This window comes from Pagrus pagrus, assembly GCF_965226575.1.
Source record: "Pagrus pagrus genome assembly, chromosome: 8".
NCBI lineage: Eukaryota > Metazoa > Chordata > Actinopteri > Spariformes > Sparidae > Pagrus > Pagrus pagrus.
Window position 1 is genome coordinate 24,300,147 of NC_140192.1, and position 16,783 is coordinate 24,316,929.

Below are 16,783 nucleotides of genomic sequence, written 5' to 3' on the forward strand. Positions count from 1 at the left end.
ACAGCTATGAAGAAGTGACTTTATAAAACAATCATTTCTAAAGAATATGCTGTCAAAACTTGCACATGTATTGAAAAAGAATAATGTTTAAATAATACAAACTACACATTTTACAACACAATTTAAAGGCTAGTCGGTGCTCATGGCTGTGGGACAAGTTTTAAAATGGACTGTCCATCCAGCAGCACCTGTCCCACTCATCTCACCAGCAGGCAGGGGGGAGGCCTGCTGTCCTGCCTTAACTGCAGCACAACTCGTCTCATGTGCCTCATTACTCGACAGTTTACAGACTGTGTGTGTTTGATGTTTAATGAGTTTTACAGCGACGAGGTTAACAGCTCTCGGCCTCAGTTTGTCGCTCACATTAAGGGGTCAAAGAAATGCAGATGTTCCTGATGTTTAGTCCAACAGACTTTTTTTCTCTCGGCCTCTTCCTCTGTGTAAGTTTGTGTCACAGAAACACCTCCCTGCTTATCTCTCTATCATTACTGTAACCTGCTGAAACCGCCATGCCATATGTGCACGTTTGGCGCCTCCGTGGGTCAGAACCAACATGGCTGCAGAATGTGGCTCCGAAATGACGTTATTCTATGAGCAGTCTTTGGGTTTCATTTTTAATTTGTTCTTTTCTGGAATGATGTTTGTGTATTGATTGTTTTACTTTAATTACTGTGTGTTGATTTGGAAATTCTTGTGTTTTGTTCAATCTCTATGCAAAACACTTTGGTCAGCGTTTGTTGTTTATAAATGTGCTCCATAAATAAACAGAGACTTTAAAAAATGACTGGGAGATGTTTGTTTTTATGAACCTTTTACTGAGTCTGCTGAAGAAATGGAAAGAGCTAAAATAAAACATAAAAAAGACAATCCTGGTGGAGTAAAAACAGGCGAGACACAGGCGAGTACCAATCTATGTAGTTTTTTTATTTAACAATGCATGCCAGACATGATCCTATTCACATTGAAGAATACAGATTTGTATTTGCATCCAAATACTCACTACTTTGATTTCATATTATAATCTCTCTATCTTTCTCTCAGTCGTCTTTATAGGTCGTCTCTGTACACTCTGAGTGGAAGAACTGCATGCATTTGAAGGACATTAAATAAAGTGTGACCAGTAGGGGGGCTAAGTCCCTTTTCTGTTGTAAAGCAACATCAGCAGTTATTGCAGAAAAAACATGTGCGTGAAACTCTCTTCTAGCTCACGACGGAGGTCATGGGTGGAAAGCAGATGTGTTGATTATCGTCATAAGCTCATGATTCCACAAAACTGTAAGATACAGTATAGGAAAATATTTTAAAATACTGTACATCGACAATTTGTTAGGTTGTGTTGTGTTGCCATGCCTCCCCGTTATTGGTCTCACCTACATCTCCGGGTTCACACGCAGTTAACTTACTCTCACAAACACACATACACCCACGCTTCCTGTCGAGACCTTCCACAACAGCCATGTCAACAAATCACAAAACCATTTCTAGAATCATGTTCTCACGAGTTTAGAAGTGTCATGGAAATGTATGCTATCTCACAATTAAAAATAAAATTGATTTGCTATCACAGTAGGTCAAATAGGAGGGTCTGTTTTCGTAATTATCTGTACAAACCTGAGTTGAGCTGTACGACCTTTGCTTGGTGCCACAGCTGTGTAGACAACAGGTCAGCAGAGCACAACTCAGCTCATTTCCATTTGGTTTGGCAAAGTTTGGTTTGGCTCAGCAACTGTTAAAGAACTTAAACTCCTGCGGGTGAACAATGTCAGTCGATCAGGTATGAAGACATTCATTCATATTCTATTGCCATTCCTGAAGACATAGAGCACAAAATACAGAGATTTCCCTACGATCCTCAAAGACTCAGAAAGCACAGTGATTATATTAGAGGCTGTCTGCGGAGAACAAATTCAAATCTATTTCTTTTTGTATTTCCATCTTTCTTTCCACAATAATATACTTACAGCCTTGCATCTGGGGTAACATTGTCCCTGAGCATTGTCTTGGGGTCAACCTTTCCTTTTTAATTCATACCTGAACCCACATATTTCTTGAGGAAATTGCAAATCTGATCCTTTGTATGCATCAGTGGGTTGAGACAATTAGGTTATTTTCAGGTTATTTTGCTCAAGACTTAAAGGTCCAATTTCTAAAAACAGTTTATTGTTGAGTAGCATTCCCAACTCGTCAAATACTGGCGCTTTCGGTCAGTAGGTCGGGCCGGCCGGCAACCCAAAGCATCAGTATTTGACGAGTTGGTTATGAGATTCGACAATAAACTCTTTTACAAATTGGACCTTTAAAATATTAAACAGATAGCCTGTTTTATAATCTGGGGGCCAAAAGTTTGAAAGATGAGAGTGAAGTTTTACAGAAAAAGAAGGTCCATCTAAAGAATCTACTGAGTTGCACTATGGCAATTTTAGGCTCCAGTGTTTTTGAAGCTTGACCAATACTGACTAAGAGGCTACTCACACTTGGTATCAACATGTGTCCTGAGTGATCCAATCACAAGTTGACAGCTCAAGATGCACTGAAGATGCATTTGAGATCCAATTATTCAGAGGTGGTCTCAACGCATGTGACCACATTCTTTCATTAGCGTGTACACTAAAGAACGATGTAATTATTTGATGCGCTCCATGAAACAACAAGAAGAAGCCACAACAACAGGCAAAACGGATTCACACCATCTGATTTCCATGTGGTTCACTGTTATTTGACCTGTTCTTTTAACCTGCAGGTTGTCTGCGTCTGTGCCTAAGTGCGTCTCACTCTCTGACATTTAGCAGCTGTTTGAAGTCGCTGTTTCAACTGATTTCATCATTTACTTTAAATTTGGGCCTTCTTGTTAATTTGGAAAATGTTACACATGAAAATATTTCTTGTTTTGCATAAAAAACGTCATCCGTTTGTTTTTTGCATATGAAGCGTGGAAGATGCGATCACAAATGGTCACTTAAGACGTTTGTCGAGATGTATTTTAATGCCAGATATGAATTGACGGATCGGCTAACTTAGGACAGATGTTAATACCGGGTCTGAATTCCCTCCAAAAGTCTAGATACTGTATCTCAGCCTCTGTTTGTTCATTTTCGACCATTTATTTTAAAATCTAGAAAGTCCCCAAACTCTGTGGATGTGTACTTCTCTGGTCTGGGTCAGGGTTAGTGGGTATATGAAGAGAGATGTGACACAAATAAGTCATATGATAAAAACCACAGCACCAAACCTCTGGTGATGCTTTGCCCTCAGCTGCATGTCTCAGTTTAATGTGCAAATATATTTGTATCTTCAGCTATGAAACTAGCATTCACACTGAGTTCTATTTACGTATTTTGTGGGATTCAAATAAATGTCCATACAGGCAATGAAACAGTTTACTTATGACAAAATTCCCCTCACTCTGTACATCAGATGTCTTTAAAGAGAACAACAAAGATCTATGTAAAAGCCACATGTTGAAAAAAATAATCACAGATATTTGGGCTCTATGATTCGGAAGAAGAAAAACAAAAGGAGAAGTTTCACAGATTTCTGAATCACTTCAGTCCCCACATACTCCATCCATGCCCAAAAGGCACCCTAAGTTTGGTATACGGGCAACTGCGTATTGCCATGTCAACTTTACATTAGAAAATTCTCATAAGCGTCTTGATAAAACATACAATAAAAACTACTTTAAATACTTTAAATATGATTGAAATGTACAGTATATTAGACAATTCTATATTTAATAAATAATATAATACATCAGCATTTAGTGCATGTCGATGGTCATCTTTTATTAAATTTAAAAGCTTAATTAGAAAATACTTAAAATTCGACAAAAATATCACTGAGAAGATATAAATATTGATTTCGTAATTCAAACAGGCATTTACTGTAATTATCAATAATGAGCAAGAAAATGTCAATAAATAGAATCAATCTCAAAATAAATGCAACATGATTATTAAACTGAAATGTAATAGTGAGGAAATATAAAACAAACATAAAAAAATCAGTAAGAATTCTATTGATTTCACCTATCTTATCTTTACAAAGCTATCAGAGAAGGGCATCTTCCTCCACCCACATTTTTCCCGTTACAATAAAAAATGAGAGATTTTAAAACACTGATCTGGCTTTCATTTTTTCACAATAATATCCCCATGTTTCCGCCTTCATGTCACTTAAAATGCTTTCTTATATCTCAGCTAGAATGCATATACTTGACAGCTTATTTCAAGCTTTTTAAAAAATAAACTCATCCCTTTTTCTTCAGGAACTCTTCTTGACCTGTTTTATAATGGGCTTTAGTCACCGGGCAATGACCGTCTTTTAAAGTCTCCTTTTGCAGTGGCTGGCTTTCAATGCAATTTAAAAAATAAATAAATAAATAAATAAAGGAGGAAAAAAGAAAATGAATGACAGTTATGTAATAGATGAAGGACGGATCCATTAGGTGTAGGTGGATGTTAAACCATTGCAACGTAATGCCACTGTAGAAACCTAAAGGAGGAGGAGGGTTGGGTGCCAAGAGAGCAACGATTGGTTGAGTGTAAGGATTTTTGGTGTCGGGTGCAGGCAAAGAAGGCTCACATCAGGTTCACTCAGCAAGCATTGCTTCTGAAGTAGGCTCACAGCGCCCTCTTGTCCTGTGTTTTTGCAATTGCACTTGTTAAAGCTCTCAGGGATCAGGTCTGAAACTTTCTCTTGTGTTCTTGTGTGTGTGCAGACATGTAAATACATGTATGATTGACTTGATTAAACTCTTCTATCTCCTTTCCTTCCCTTTCCTGTTGTAGATGCATGCCTCGACTCAGTGCTGTCACCTGCTAGTCTCTATTTATGTCACTCTGGTCACATGGCTAATTAAAGCCAGTTTTAACTGTTCCACTTAACAGCAACATGTGACTGAGTGATGGCCTTTTGACTGAAGTACGCTCAAACACTGCTTTCTCTTTCTAGCTGAGCTGACAAATGAAATAAAAACAGTTTTGTAGAGAAATTATGCTACAAATACAATTAAAGGCAAAATCGATATTCTTCTGAAAAAAAAAAAAAAAGATAATTGGTGATTATTTGAAAGGTGTACTGTACTTGTGTATCCAGAGGTAAGTTGTTGCCATGTTACTGCAATCATTTCCAGTGCAACCAAGAGGAGAAAAAGTCCCTGATGGTTCCAAACACTTTGATTCCTTTAAAGAAGCAGCCAAAAACTTCTTTCTGTTTGCGAGTGGAGTTATATGAAAAGAGAAAAATGTATTTAAAGCGAACGTTTTGCAACAGTAAGGACTATATGCTAAGACAAAATGACTAAATGAAGTGGCTGTTTTTTCTTTCTCCGCTCTCTTTGTCAAACAGACTAAACAGTTTCTACCATATAACGCAGCTAGGAGGAGTAACAGTATACTTTCTGTGACTAACGTGATTGATATGTGATGTAACACAGTGACAGATGTCTACTTGACGTAAAGGTTGGTGGGTGGAACATACAGTACAAATACACCTTTCATTGCCATAACACCCCATTGAGAGTTACTTAGCTACAAGAGGAGGTAAAAACTACTCTAGATTCATAGCTCTTTGTTTTTGACTGGTGTACAGTAGGACCCCTACATCTCCCATCTATTCATCCTGACTTCTGATCCAGGGTCAAGTTGCCCCCCAGCACTGACTGTCAATAAACTTTTATCATCTTTTCTATCTATGGGCAACTTCACCCTGCTTTCACTTTCACCCTCAGCCCTCTCAGTTTTCCTCCCTGGTCCTAACAATATGTGTGAGTGTGCTGACCAGTGTTACTGTCACGTGTAGTTTTGTCTATCAAAGCTGCGGAAAGCCGACGGAGTGGCCAACTTCCTCATAGATAGGCTGTCAGTCTTGGCTGTATCAGGCCTTGCTCCAGACTTGCTCCTGAGGAAGGGGTTTCTGGTTCCTGCCAGACCCCGGCCCCCTGGCCCAGGCCCCCTGTCTGCCCCCAGACCCGGTCCCCTCTCCATCCTCTCACTCACTGACAGGCTCTTCCGTTGTGGAGGGGCCAGTGTGAGGGAAGGATGGGAGTCATCTGAGGAGCAGCTGTTTGCTCGCTCCAGCCTGGAGAAGGGGGAGCAGAGAGGGGCCCCACTTGGCCCACTAAGCCCCCCTAGACGAGGGGTATCAGGGGCCGGGATCAGGTCCTCAGGGTCCTCTGGATCAGACTCTGTATGACTAAGCTCTGCCTCTCTCTCTGGATGAGAAGAAACAATGTCTGACGGCTTATCAAAGGGGAATGAGGTGGATCCTCCGGGAGAGTTTGAGCGCTCTGCAGGAGTGTATGGAGCTGAGACACAGCGTGTATCGATGCAGTCAGTGATGCTGGTGTACTCTGCAGCTTTTACCTGGACTCCTGCCCCCAGTCCGCTGTAGCAGCCTCTTGGTGTGAACATGAGGCTGTGGGACTTGACCAGAGGGGGCTCATCCAGAAAAGATGTGCCTGCTGTGGAGAGGTAGCGGCTGCTCTTAGAGCGCTCAAGCAGCCCTGCTGAGGGAGGTGGGGATGGTTCTATGTCCCAAGGAGGTAAAGTGGTGTCTGGTAAGAGGTGGGCTGAGCACAATGACAAATCAGCAGCTGCACTGTCATCAAACATAGCTCCAGCTGTTCCGCTGCTGCCTGCACCACCCTCCGAGTGCCTGTCGCCCATACCGCTGGTGGCGACGCTGCTGAAGTCCCGGCCTCCTGGCAGCACCGTCTCCATGATATCTGACTGCAGCGAGGAGTCTCTCTGGAGTTGTGGGACCATACGGAGAGGATCCAGAAAGACCTCTGCAGGACCCACCTCCTCAGAAGTTGAGACATAGATATCGATGCATGACGATGGACGGTGCTGCTGGGAGACCGACAGCGTCGCCAGGGGGAGGGGCTTAGACTCCTTGGGGGCGGCACCTGAGGACACTGATTGTGAGCTGTTGGCTCGGTGGAGACTGAGTGACCGTTCTTTGAAGAAGCTCTCCGCTCGTTCGGCTCCACTTGCACGTTCGCCACCACGACCGCCTCCAACATAAAATGAGTGGCTTCTTGTCCGTGTAGCCATGCCAGTAGGAGAAGGAGGGGACATTGAGCCTTCCGCTGTTCCCTCCAGGGCCTCCTGCAGGCGGTAGGCGTTCCCTTCTGTGCTGTTAAAGCTGCTTTGACGAAGGATGTATGCTGCGTCTGGGCACTCACCCTGGCGGAGTATGTATGCTGAGTCTGTGCAGTCAGATGAAGTCCGGGAACGTACTTTGTTGACCTCTCCACGTTCAACACCTGTCACACGCTCCAGTGCTACGGCAATACGTCCAATCAGCTCCTCCATTTGGGCCAGACGGATGTCAACAGTCTGCAGTGAAGCCTTCATGAAGTGTTCACGTTCATTGACTTCCTCCAGACGCATTGCCATATTCTCCACCCTGATCAAGAAGAGAAGAAAGGAATGAAAGATTAAAAGCACTGGAGGGTGGAGAATAGCACGGGACAATGGCAGAGAGAGACCACCACACTGACAGAAAAAGAAAAAAACTGAGAAAACAGCAAGATTGCATTCAGAAATTGAATGGTATATAACAAACAAGCAGATACAGATACAATTGACTGAATACACTGTGGTTTGGAGTGTCAAAACTGGAGTAAACTTTCTACTTAGTTCACCACCAATGATCTATGTAAATTGAGGGCTTGTGCATTAAAGGATAAGTTCATCCAAAAAAGAAAATTCAGTCATTATCACCCGCATGCCGACATAAGGTCATGTGTTTTTGTAGTCCACAGCATTCTCCTAAACAATTGAAGTCGATGGGGACTTGTTTTAAAATGTAAAAACCAATGGAAAAGAAACATAAAATGGCTCCACACAGCTCGTCCACCGTAATCCAAGTCTCAAGAAGCCCTGAGATCCCAAATTGAATTTAAAAGATGGTATTAAACCCTTTTTAAAGCCAAAATCTTCACTTTAGCTGCTAAGCTAAAAGCGTTAGCACACACCCTGCCTGAAGTGGGTGCACAACCTCCACTGAGCGTTGAGGGCATGTTTGCAGTTTTTTCAAAACAATTTGGGATCTATGAACTTAAGCTGTAGCATTTTATGTTCTTTTTTCGGTCCATTTTTACACATTACAAGAAGTCCACATCTACTTAAGCTATTTAGGAGTATTGCAATACTGCAATGCTGTTTTGCTGTGATGCTCCAGAAATGTTTTGTGGACTACGAAACTCCCCCCAACTCTCCATCGGCTTGAGGGTGAGCAGATAATTGGTTTTGTCCTGTGTTGTGGCCCATTTAGTCAGTCACAGTCTAATTAAAAAAAGAAGTAATTCAGCAGTTTGGTCATTTGTGTTCCTTTAAATATTTCAGCTGTGTGTTCATGCACTGTATGCATCATCATAAAGACAAGAAGAAAAATTATATAATCAAAATATGCACTACAACCTATGAAGGCTATGTCTCCTCTTTCCTGGTAGACAGAGCACTGGACTTATTTATATACCAATTTCCCACAGACTGAAAGCCTTAATGCAGACAGATGTGATACTATGTCTGACCTTTCAGAAGTGACTCTGATCCTCTCATCGTTAGAGGAGTGGAATCGGTCATCTTTCTCTCTGAAGTACTCTTCTATGCATTGCTCCTCAAAGTCGTGGACTTTCTTAAGCTCATCCTCGGTGATGAAAAGTTCTGCAGACGAAAGAGTTTGAAAAAGGTTGATTGGTTGTACAATAATAGCAAAAGTTGAAATCCAAAATATATATATCACAGTTATAGCACTAAAAACAGAGAACTGAAAATAACTTTAAACTGAGTTATCAGACTTGTTCATGCTCTGCCACTCACTCAGTCCGTAGTCCCTCTCGTCGTCGTCATGCTTGCGCCAGCGACAACACAGATGCTTGAGGACCATCGTTATGTGACTGAAGATGATGAGGGGTGGAGGGAGGACTGGGCGCTCATGGAAGGTCATAATGAGCTGGTATCGCTGGAACTTCCAAACTTGGTTGGAGATGGACTTCACCTCGAAGAATGTATTACTATGATGATGGACAATAACACACCAACCATGAAATATTACATGCACTGAGAAAGATCATTACTACTTCAGATAGTATACAGATTAATGAACTAATTCCTTCACTCAGCCAAGTAGGGACGAAGAGCACGTATGCAGATTGAAATGAATGCGGCAGCTGGCAGCTGACGATGGCTGCTGTAATGAGATTAAACCTTCAATTTAACTGCTGTTTTTATTCCATTGTGCATTTTTTGGTAATTACCCTGACAAACGTGAAGAAGAGGATGATTGTCCTTGCTACAGAGATTATTCAGATGTACAATAACAGATCATTAGTATGATAATGTCTCTGTGGAAGAAGTGCTAACACATTTTGTTAACACGATTTGCTAGCAGCCTCTAGTGAGTGTCTTAACAAACAGAAACTACTGTCATATCTCTTGCTCTCTCACATATAAACACACAAATCTCGAGAAGTATAGCACTACAGTTGTGTCAACAAACGCAATATTATTTCATTATTTTATTATAATTCTGCCAAAATATGTGTGTTTCAGGTCCTGAGGTGTCTGTAAAGCAGCGCAGTGTCGATAAGATAGTGTACGTACTTGAACACAGCTATGAGTAGGTTAACCAGCAGGATGTTGGCCACCAGCAGGTAGCAGGCCATGATGGCTGGGACAATCCAGGCACCGGTCTTACAGGGAGGCAGGGCCACCACCACCCCATCCTCTGTGGTGATGTTCTGCCCACAGGGGGCTGCACACCGCCACAAAACAAATACATACACAAATAAGTTAATACAAGGTTAACAATGTCTGCAGATAGAGACATGAATACATTGTGTATATTTTGGTCGAAATTGTAGATGCACAACAAATTACGATGACATGCAAACACAGAACATAAATGAAAGATACAGTAAAAAAACAACAAAAAAAACAAAATAAAATCAAAGCAAATAACAAACATAAAACACTGAAGCACATACTGTACACTGATGTACAAGACAGAAACAATAACAAACAAAGAGACAAGCAGACCTGAAAATACCGAACAAAATGCACAACTACATATTTTGCAAACAAACAAGAAGCATAATTCGTCTTTATGCTTCTTAGCGTGGGGACTGGAACGAGGGGACACTATAATGGTTGGGGCTCATGTTCAGAAATGTGCATCTGAAAACAAAAATACACCAAAAAAAATGCATTAATCATGTGTCATCACAATCTGTGTTCCCAATATATTTAAACATGTAGTTGATGTTTGAAATATATTGTCACATATGTGTGCCATAGCTTCATTCAGCAAGGGTGGATTGCTCTAAATCATTTGAGATGTATTTAGGATACATAGTATGTTTTTTCCATCTGTGATGGTTCAGTTGCTGCGGCTTATCTGGGGAACATTCAGCATTTGTTCTTGGTTTGTTTGCCTTTGAGATTCATTCTAGTCATGCTCATCATTGCTTGATGTTCAATTGATTCACACAATGCAGCCCAAAGACAGAGAACTGAAGTAATTTTTCTATTTAAAAAAAATAAATATTTTTACCTTTAAAAAAATTTGGATTAAAAACTCTGACAACTGAACCACGTGAAAAAACAGATTATAGATGATGAAAGGTGGCTGATTAAAATATTTTGGTGTGGATGTGTGTATATTTACGTGTATGCTGTGGTATTCATATGTAAATTTCAATGCTTGCTTATGTTAAATGTTGGGGAAATATTGGTAGAAATATTTTGGCAATGTTGTCATTGCTCCAGTGAGAAGCTGAGCGGGTGTTAAGGGCAGGGTGACATGGTTTATGTGACAGACGGTGTTAACGTGGCAGGGTCACTTTTTCAAATGAAACTAATAAAAAGTCAAGAAAACAAAACGGGTGAAAGAAACATCAAGGGAATATCAAAGTTTAAACTTTGATAGTTCCTCTTGATATGACAGTTGTGACAAAACAATAATATTAGAACACATTTGAAAAAAGTGCTACTGCCATGTAACAGTGCCATTTGCCAGCCAGTGCCAAAATTAGTAAGGATAAAGTTGCTTACAAGTTACAGCCTTGGGTCAAGCTACCAGTCAATCAAAGATTCGGAGAAGATGAGAAGCCTTATGAATCAGGCTGTCATTATGTTTATATTATCTAAAACAAGCTTCTGTGAATATTTAAGTAAAGTGTTGTTTAGATACAGTAGCTGACCCAAGATACCAAACAGAAAACGCAACTTTAACCTTAGAGCGCGTGGAGCCGCATGCACACTTTTGTCTCAAGTGGCCTTTAGTGGTGGGAGTGGGCATGACATGGTGGTAATGTGAGGATGATGAAGGAGAGGTGGGATACGTAGATGTGGTTAAATTGACGTCTGTATGTATTGATTTACTGGGATTTTGACTGCACTGGAAAATGTGGAATGCACCATTACTACGCCAGCTTCCGTGAGTTCGAAAGTAATTTTCGACCAGCCAGAGTTTTTCATTCAGCCTGTGCTGTAACTTCCTACTATGCATATCTGAAACAAAGAATGAAAACATTATTTCAGATCTCTTCTCTTTGGGCCACTCCTCACATTCTGTAAACACCATCATATACACTACCATCCGAAAAGACAACAGAACAGCACACGGACGCACTCTCACTCTCACGACATTTTCTCACAGACACTGCTCACAGTCTATGTTTGATTTATTGAGTTAAATGTCACTTTGTCTACAAAGTATGAAATAACGTACAGACAAAAAAGATCCAGACAATCTGACAGTAACAAATATGTCCTGATGTAAGGAGCTACGGAATTTGAAAGGAAAAATGATGCTGATATGACTAATATGATCCAACTTATAACTTTTATTTGATAATAATGTATTATAAAAGAACAGCTTTCAGTGTTAACCTGTGGAGGAATAACTGAAAATTAAATGAAAATTCTGCGTATTCAGTCACATCACTTGCATCTCTCTTTATTCTCCCCTGAAATTAAAGAAAAAATAAGTTTATTCCAAAGCTCTGATGCTCTGGCCCTGAACTTACGGTCAATCTGGTCGGCAAACACCTCTCCGTAGATCATCCAGTAAGGCATGAAGAAGATGTTCCTTGCTAGCATCCAGGACGGGTCTTCATTTGGGTTGAGGATGGCCTGACGCGCCACTCCGAAACTCATCAGCACCACCAACATGATGATCACAAAATACATCATGTCGATCATCTGACAAAGGGAGGGGGGTAGAGGAGGATTGTCAGAGAGAAGGGAAGGGGTGAGTGGTTAAAGAAGTGAATAAAAACAGGGAGCAGTTGGTGGGAATGTTTTTTTTAGAAATTACTGATTGCTGCTTTCAAATGGGATCATGTTTTCGATGTTCATATGAACACCCTCTCTGGTGGTATTCAAGACCTCTTAAGTCTCTGACACACCAGGCTGATGTCAGCTGTCGGGCATTGTCTGGGCTATATTAGCGAGAGTGGTGTCAAAAAATGCTGCTTAGTCATAACAATCGTTTGTACATTGGCGGTACTTCCTCTCACGCAGGGGCAGAATGTACGAGCTTGTTGGCCATCAGCTGTAGTCTTTGCGGTGTGTTCAAGTGCACCTTGTTGCTAAAACACAGGAGCCATGAGCAAACGCAACAGTCGGCCTTTTATGCAGCAAGTTCTTTGATGTCAGGTTGGTGTGTCTGGACCTTTAAGTTGAAATGTTCTGAAAGCTCAGAGTTCACGAGTCGTGGCGTGTTCAGAACCACCACCGCCTCATCCCCATGGGACGAAAGATATACCAGTTCTACAACACTCCAAATGTCAAGTTCAGGTTTGCTGACCTTTTCAGAAATGGTGGAGGCCATGTAAGTTCAGCATACTATGGATGGTAAGTTAATATATTGTAATGTTAGTCTGACATGGCTTAATTTATAGAGCCACACATCTGATTTGAACCCTGAGCTACAGCAGCGAGGATGCAGCCTCTGTACATGGGCCACACTCTCTACCAACTGAAGTCCCGGGGCGCTTCTCTTTGTACAGTTTCTCTTTCTAATTCTATAATGTGTCTGAGGGAAATTTTGATATTACAGCCTCAACAGCCAACACCCAAACAGCCTCATCTTTTTTATGCATTTCCTGCATTACGTTCCCTGCTCCCTATCAGCCTGGGTGGCTTGTAGAAGCCGTTGCCTTGCAGTGGTGTTTTAATGACTTGAATCACCTGAATGCCGAGCATATCATGTATACGTTTTTTTCACTGTCGTAGTTCCATTTGAAGGCAGCAGATGATAAAACCAGAGGGAATGGATAAAATGAAGAAAGCAGCAATGAGGAAAAACAAGTCTGGTCCGTTACAGCTGGAGAAGCAGTTTAACAGGTTTAATAAATGATGGTCTGCATTTGCATTTTTTGATTACTATGATTCCCAGAGTCTTGGTTGGTCAATCAAACTTCAATTTTAATTTGTTCTGGAGTGAAACCTCAACTCAATATTTAAAATACACTTAATTTAGGTAAATCCCTGATTGATTAAGGGAGTTACAGAGCCGAAGAGGGACAAAAACTTCAAACAGGCAGAATCATATTGCACTCAACTCCTGTGTGTGTTTTTTTAATTTTTTTTTTTTTATATGAAGGCTACCATTCATTGTCCTTTTTACAAGACTGAAACACATCTAAGTTATAGTCACATTATAAGGTTCTTTCTCTCTTTAACTAATGGCTACATTTTCATATCAAAGACAGCTCGGGTCCAATGGTCCACAGCCCATGTAAAAGACAGGATAACATCAGATACAGATTTGGGCCTTTGATCCCTTCTGTAGTTTTGTCTACATGTATTTATCAGAGGCTCTGATCTTGTGCTGTTTGAGATCAAACAATGAGTTTTAGAAGCTCCATTAGGGCCAAGCCTGCACAACACATACAAATGAACCTTTGTATTCATAGGTCCCTGTAAACTCTTATAATCAGTATGAATTGTGTGGAAGGTAGGAAAAGTCAGACATAAATGAAGAATAATGATGGACTGAGAAAAACATGAGAGATAATGTGTATAGCAAAGAAAGACACACACACACAGACGTCACCACCCCTGGTTCTTCTCACCATCTTGCCAATCATCATCACATAGGGACCGAGGTATTTGTTGACCCCGAAGATGTCCAGCAGCCGGATGTACCAATAGATGATGTTAACGCAATAGATGACCCGCCCGTAGCTCATGAGCGGTGGCTCCTGGAGACGCAGGACCATGCCGACAGAGAATATGAGGATGGCCATGAGGTCTGTGATGTTCCAGTACTCCTGAAGCCACACCTTCACCTTCTGTAACAACTTCCCCGGCTCTGACATCAGGATCTGGAGGTGGGTTGGAAAAAAATTACTTAAGCATCGATGCCTCTCAAATGTGGAACGCATTGCAAGACGAGCTAAGATTTGAGACAGTGCAAACTACTTTTAAATCCAAGCTAAAGGCCTATCTGTTCACCATTGCTTTAAATTAACTTTTATAACTTTCTGTGGGCTTTTTTTATGTTATTGTTTCTACTCAGTCTGCTTTTGCTGTTTTATTTTATATATATTTGTGTGCCTGCTTCTACAGTTATTATTCTTTCTTGTGCACTTACTTGCAATCTGTAAAGCACTTTAGGTTGCCTTTGGGTCTGTAATGTGCTACATAAATAAATGTGCCTTGCCTTCTCACTTGCCTTGAGAGAGGAACTCAGAAAGGATGCTCATATGCAGGAATGATGGAAAGATGTGTTCATAAACACATAAATTGAAGGGGGGGGAGGAAATTTAAGTATGCTGCAAAAGTGATTGAAACAGAGGAGAAGAAAAAAAGACATGCATTATATCTTGACCACCATTAGAGGGCAGTGTGAGTTCACCAATCAGGGCATCTAGCAGATGTCTGAGGAGGCATTGTTGTGCAGCTGAGAATGATGTGACATAATGATTAATGCATTTCATTCACTTACAGTACAAACACAGCCACAGAATGAGGCTGAACTAGATAGTCTCATATGGCACATACCTTACTCTCTATTTACTCATTTTTTTGCAGTGTTTTTTCCCTTCTCTGTCTCTATCCTTCATTTCCACCAACCAGTCTCCTCTTCCTTTCTCTTTCCCTTTGATTCTTCCTTTTCCTTCCCCTTCCAATTATCACAATTTCTCTGTTTATTATGAGCAGTTTGCTGATAAAGACATAAAAGCTAGCCCTCAGCCACAGGACTCACTGAATTAAACTGAATAATTGTAACTATATAACTGTCTTTGTGTCTTCAGTTCACTGGGTAGTGGTGAAGAATTGATTATTGACTTTTCAATACAGTAGTGCATGCAGGGTGCACATTTGCATGCTAGGATGGGTGGTACCTCTCTCATCTTCTCAATGCCGTTGGTGAAGATGTAAGCGATGACAATCCACTCTTGAGGAGAGGGCCACAGGTCCATCTTGACCAAGACGATGTAGTTGTACAACATCAGGTAGCCAACGTACGCCATCTGCGTAAAACACAACAGCAGAGGGGAATCAGGGACAGATTGGGCCACTTTTGCAAACAGCACATCAGTAAAGTTAAGTTCTCTCTTCAAAGGGCTACAGAGAAAAGGAGTTTTGTTCGTACCAGTTATTAGGTGAATGATTAACCCTCATTACACCTTCCTTCATGCAGTGTCTCGGATCTGATAATAGAGGTTTGATGTCAAGACACTTGATTGCTGTACATCCACACTTGGGCTGAAAATAACCATTATGCTCCTCCTGTGGCTATGTCTATTTAAGTACATGTCAGCAGTCCAATTTCTTTTTTTCCTGCACTTCTTTAGGCGCTCTGGCACATCATGATCCACGCTAGATAAAAATTTGATTACAACGCAAGCCATCTAAAGATCAGGCCTGAGACTTGACACAAATGTATTCAAAATCAATTTTTACATGTTTACCTCATTCACAGGTCCTGACATCAGTTCAATCATATGTTTGACATTTTTGATTTAGTGATTGGTGATCCAATATCATTGGAGAACATTTAAATGGAATGAATATATTTGGCTGTGATTTGGACACAAAAATGAAAAGCTTTAACGTATTAATATTATGGATTAAAGTAGATACAAACACACTGGGGGGTGGTTTCTCCTCCAGTCCATGCTTAAATCAAGCATTCTAGTCAAGTAAGCAGGCAAAGTGATTATAATCATGTGTGACCAGGACTGTCATTCCGTCCCCCATGCACAGTTGGTTTGTGTGATATATTTGACTAATATAACTATAAATGGGCAGCGCTCTGCAGCGGATGACAGGTTTGAATACAAATCTAGTAAAGATGTAAATACCACATCTTGACCCTGAGAAAATCCAGCATCTGTTCTTATCAGAGCAATAATGAAATTCACAGTACATTTTCTTTAACCTCGAGGACAGGAAGAAGAAGTGAGGGGTGAGAAGAGTACGAGGGGAGTAAATAGCCAGTGAAGAGAAAACAGGATGAAACAAAGCGCAGTCAAAATATTTTCACAGCATAAATAAACAGGGAAAACCCTGCTGGTGATGTATAAAGATGTTTTCACTGGGCAAGCAAATTGAAGGAGCCTAAGATGGGAAACAAAAAATCAGCTTAAATCAAACATCACACACACACTCACAGGCAGATACTGTACAAAACACAAGCCCACACAGACTTCAAAGAAAGCAGGGGCCAGATGCACAAAAACTCGACTAAAACTGTGTGTACGTGCAGAGACAGAAATGTGCATACACATTCTTTTTGCCAGATTTATAAAGCTGTGCAT

The 16,783-nt window shown here is 40.9% G+C and overlaps 1 protein-coding gene across 9 annotated transcripts in view; it reads right to left on the reverse strand.

The window, feature by feature from the left end:
• Positions 1-903: 903 nt before the first annotated feature.
• trpm3 (transient receptor potential cation channel, subfamily M, member 3) overlaps positions 904-16,783 on the reverse strand; it is a 165,765-nt gene continuing 149,885 nt past the window's right edge. For 4 of the 9 annotated variants that reach the window (XM_084360383.1, XM_084360388.1, XM_084360384.1 and 1 more), the window contains 8 exons: positions 15,365-15,493; positions 14,090-14,341; positions 12,038-12,212; positions 11,391-11,519; positions 9,612-9,762; positions 8,829-9,022; positions 8,540-8,672; positions 904-7,410 (listed from right to left, as the gene is read on the reverse strand). In XM_084360383.1, coding sequence (XP_084216509.1) covers positions 5,790-7,410; positions 8,540-8,672; positions 8,829-9,022; positions 9,612-9,762; positions 11,391-11,519; positions 12,038-12,212; positions 14,090-14,341; positions 15,365-15,493 — 2,784 coding nt within the window. In that variant the 3' untranslated portion in view covers positions 904-5,789. The remainder of the gene's footprint in view (positions 7,411-8,539; positions 8,673-8,828; positions 9,023-9,611; positions 9,763-11,390; positions 11,520-12,037; positions 12,213-14,089; positions 14,342-15,364; positions 15,494-16,783) is intronic. The other 5 variants (XM_084360389.1, XM_084360391.1, XM_084360390.1 and 2 more) reach the window with 2 other exon arrangements.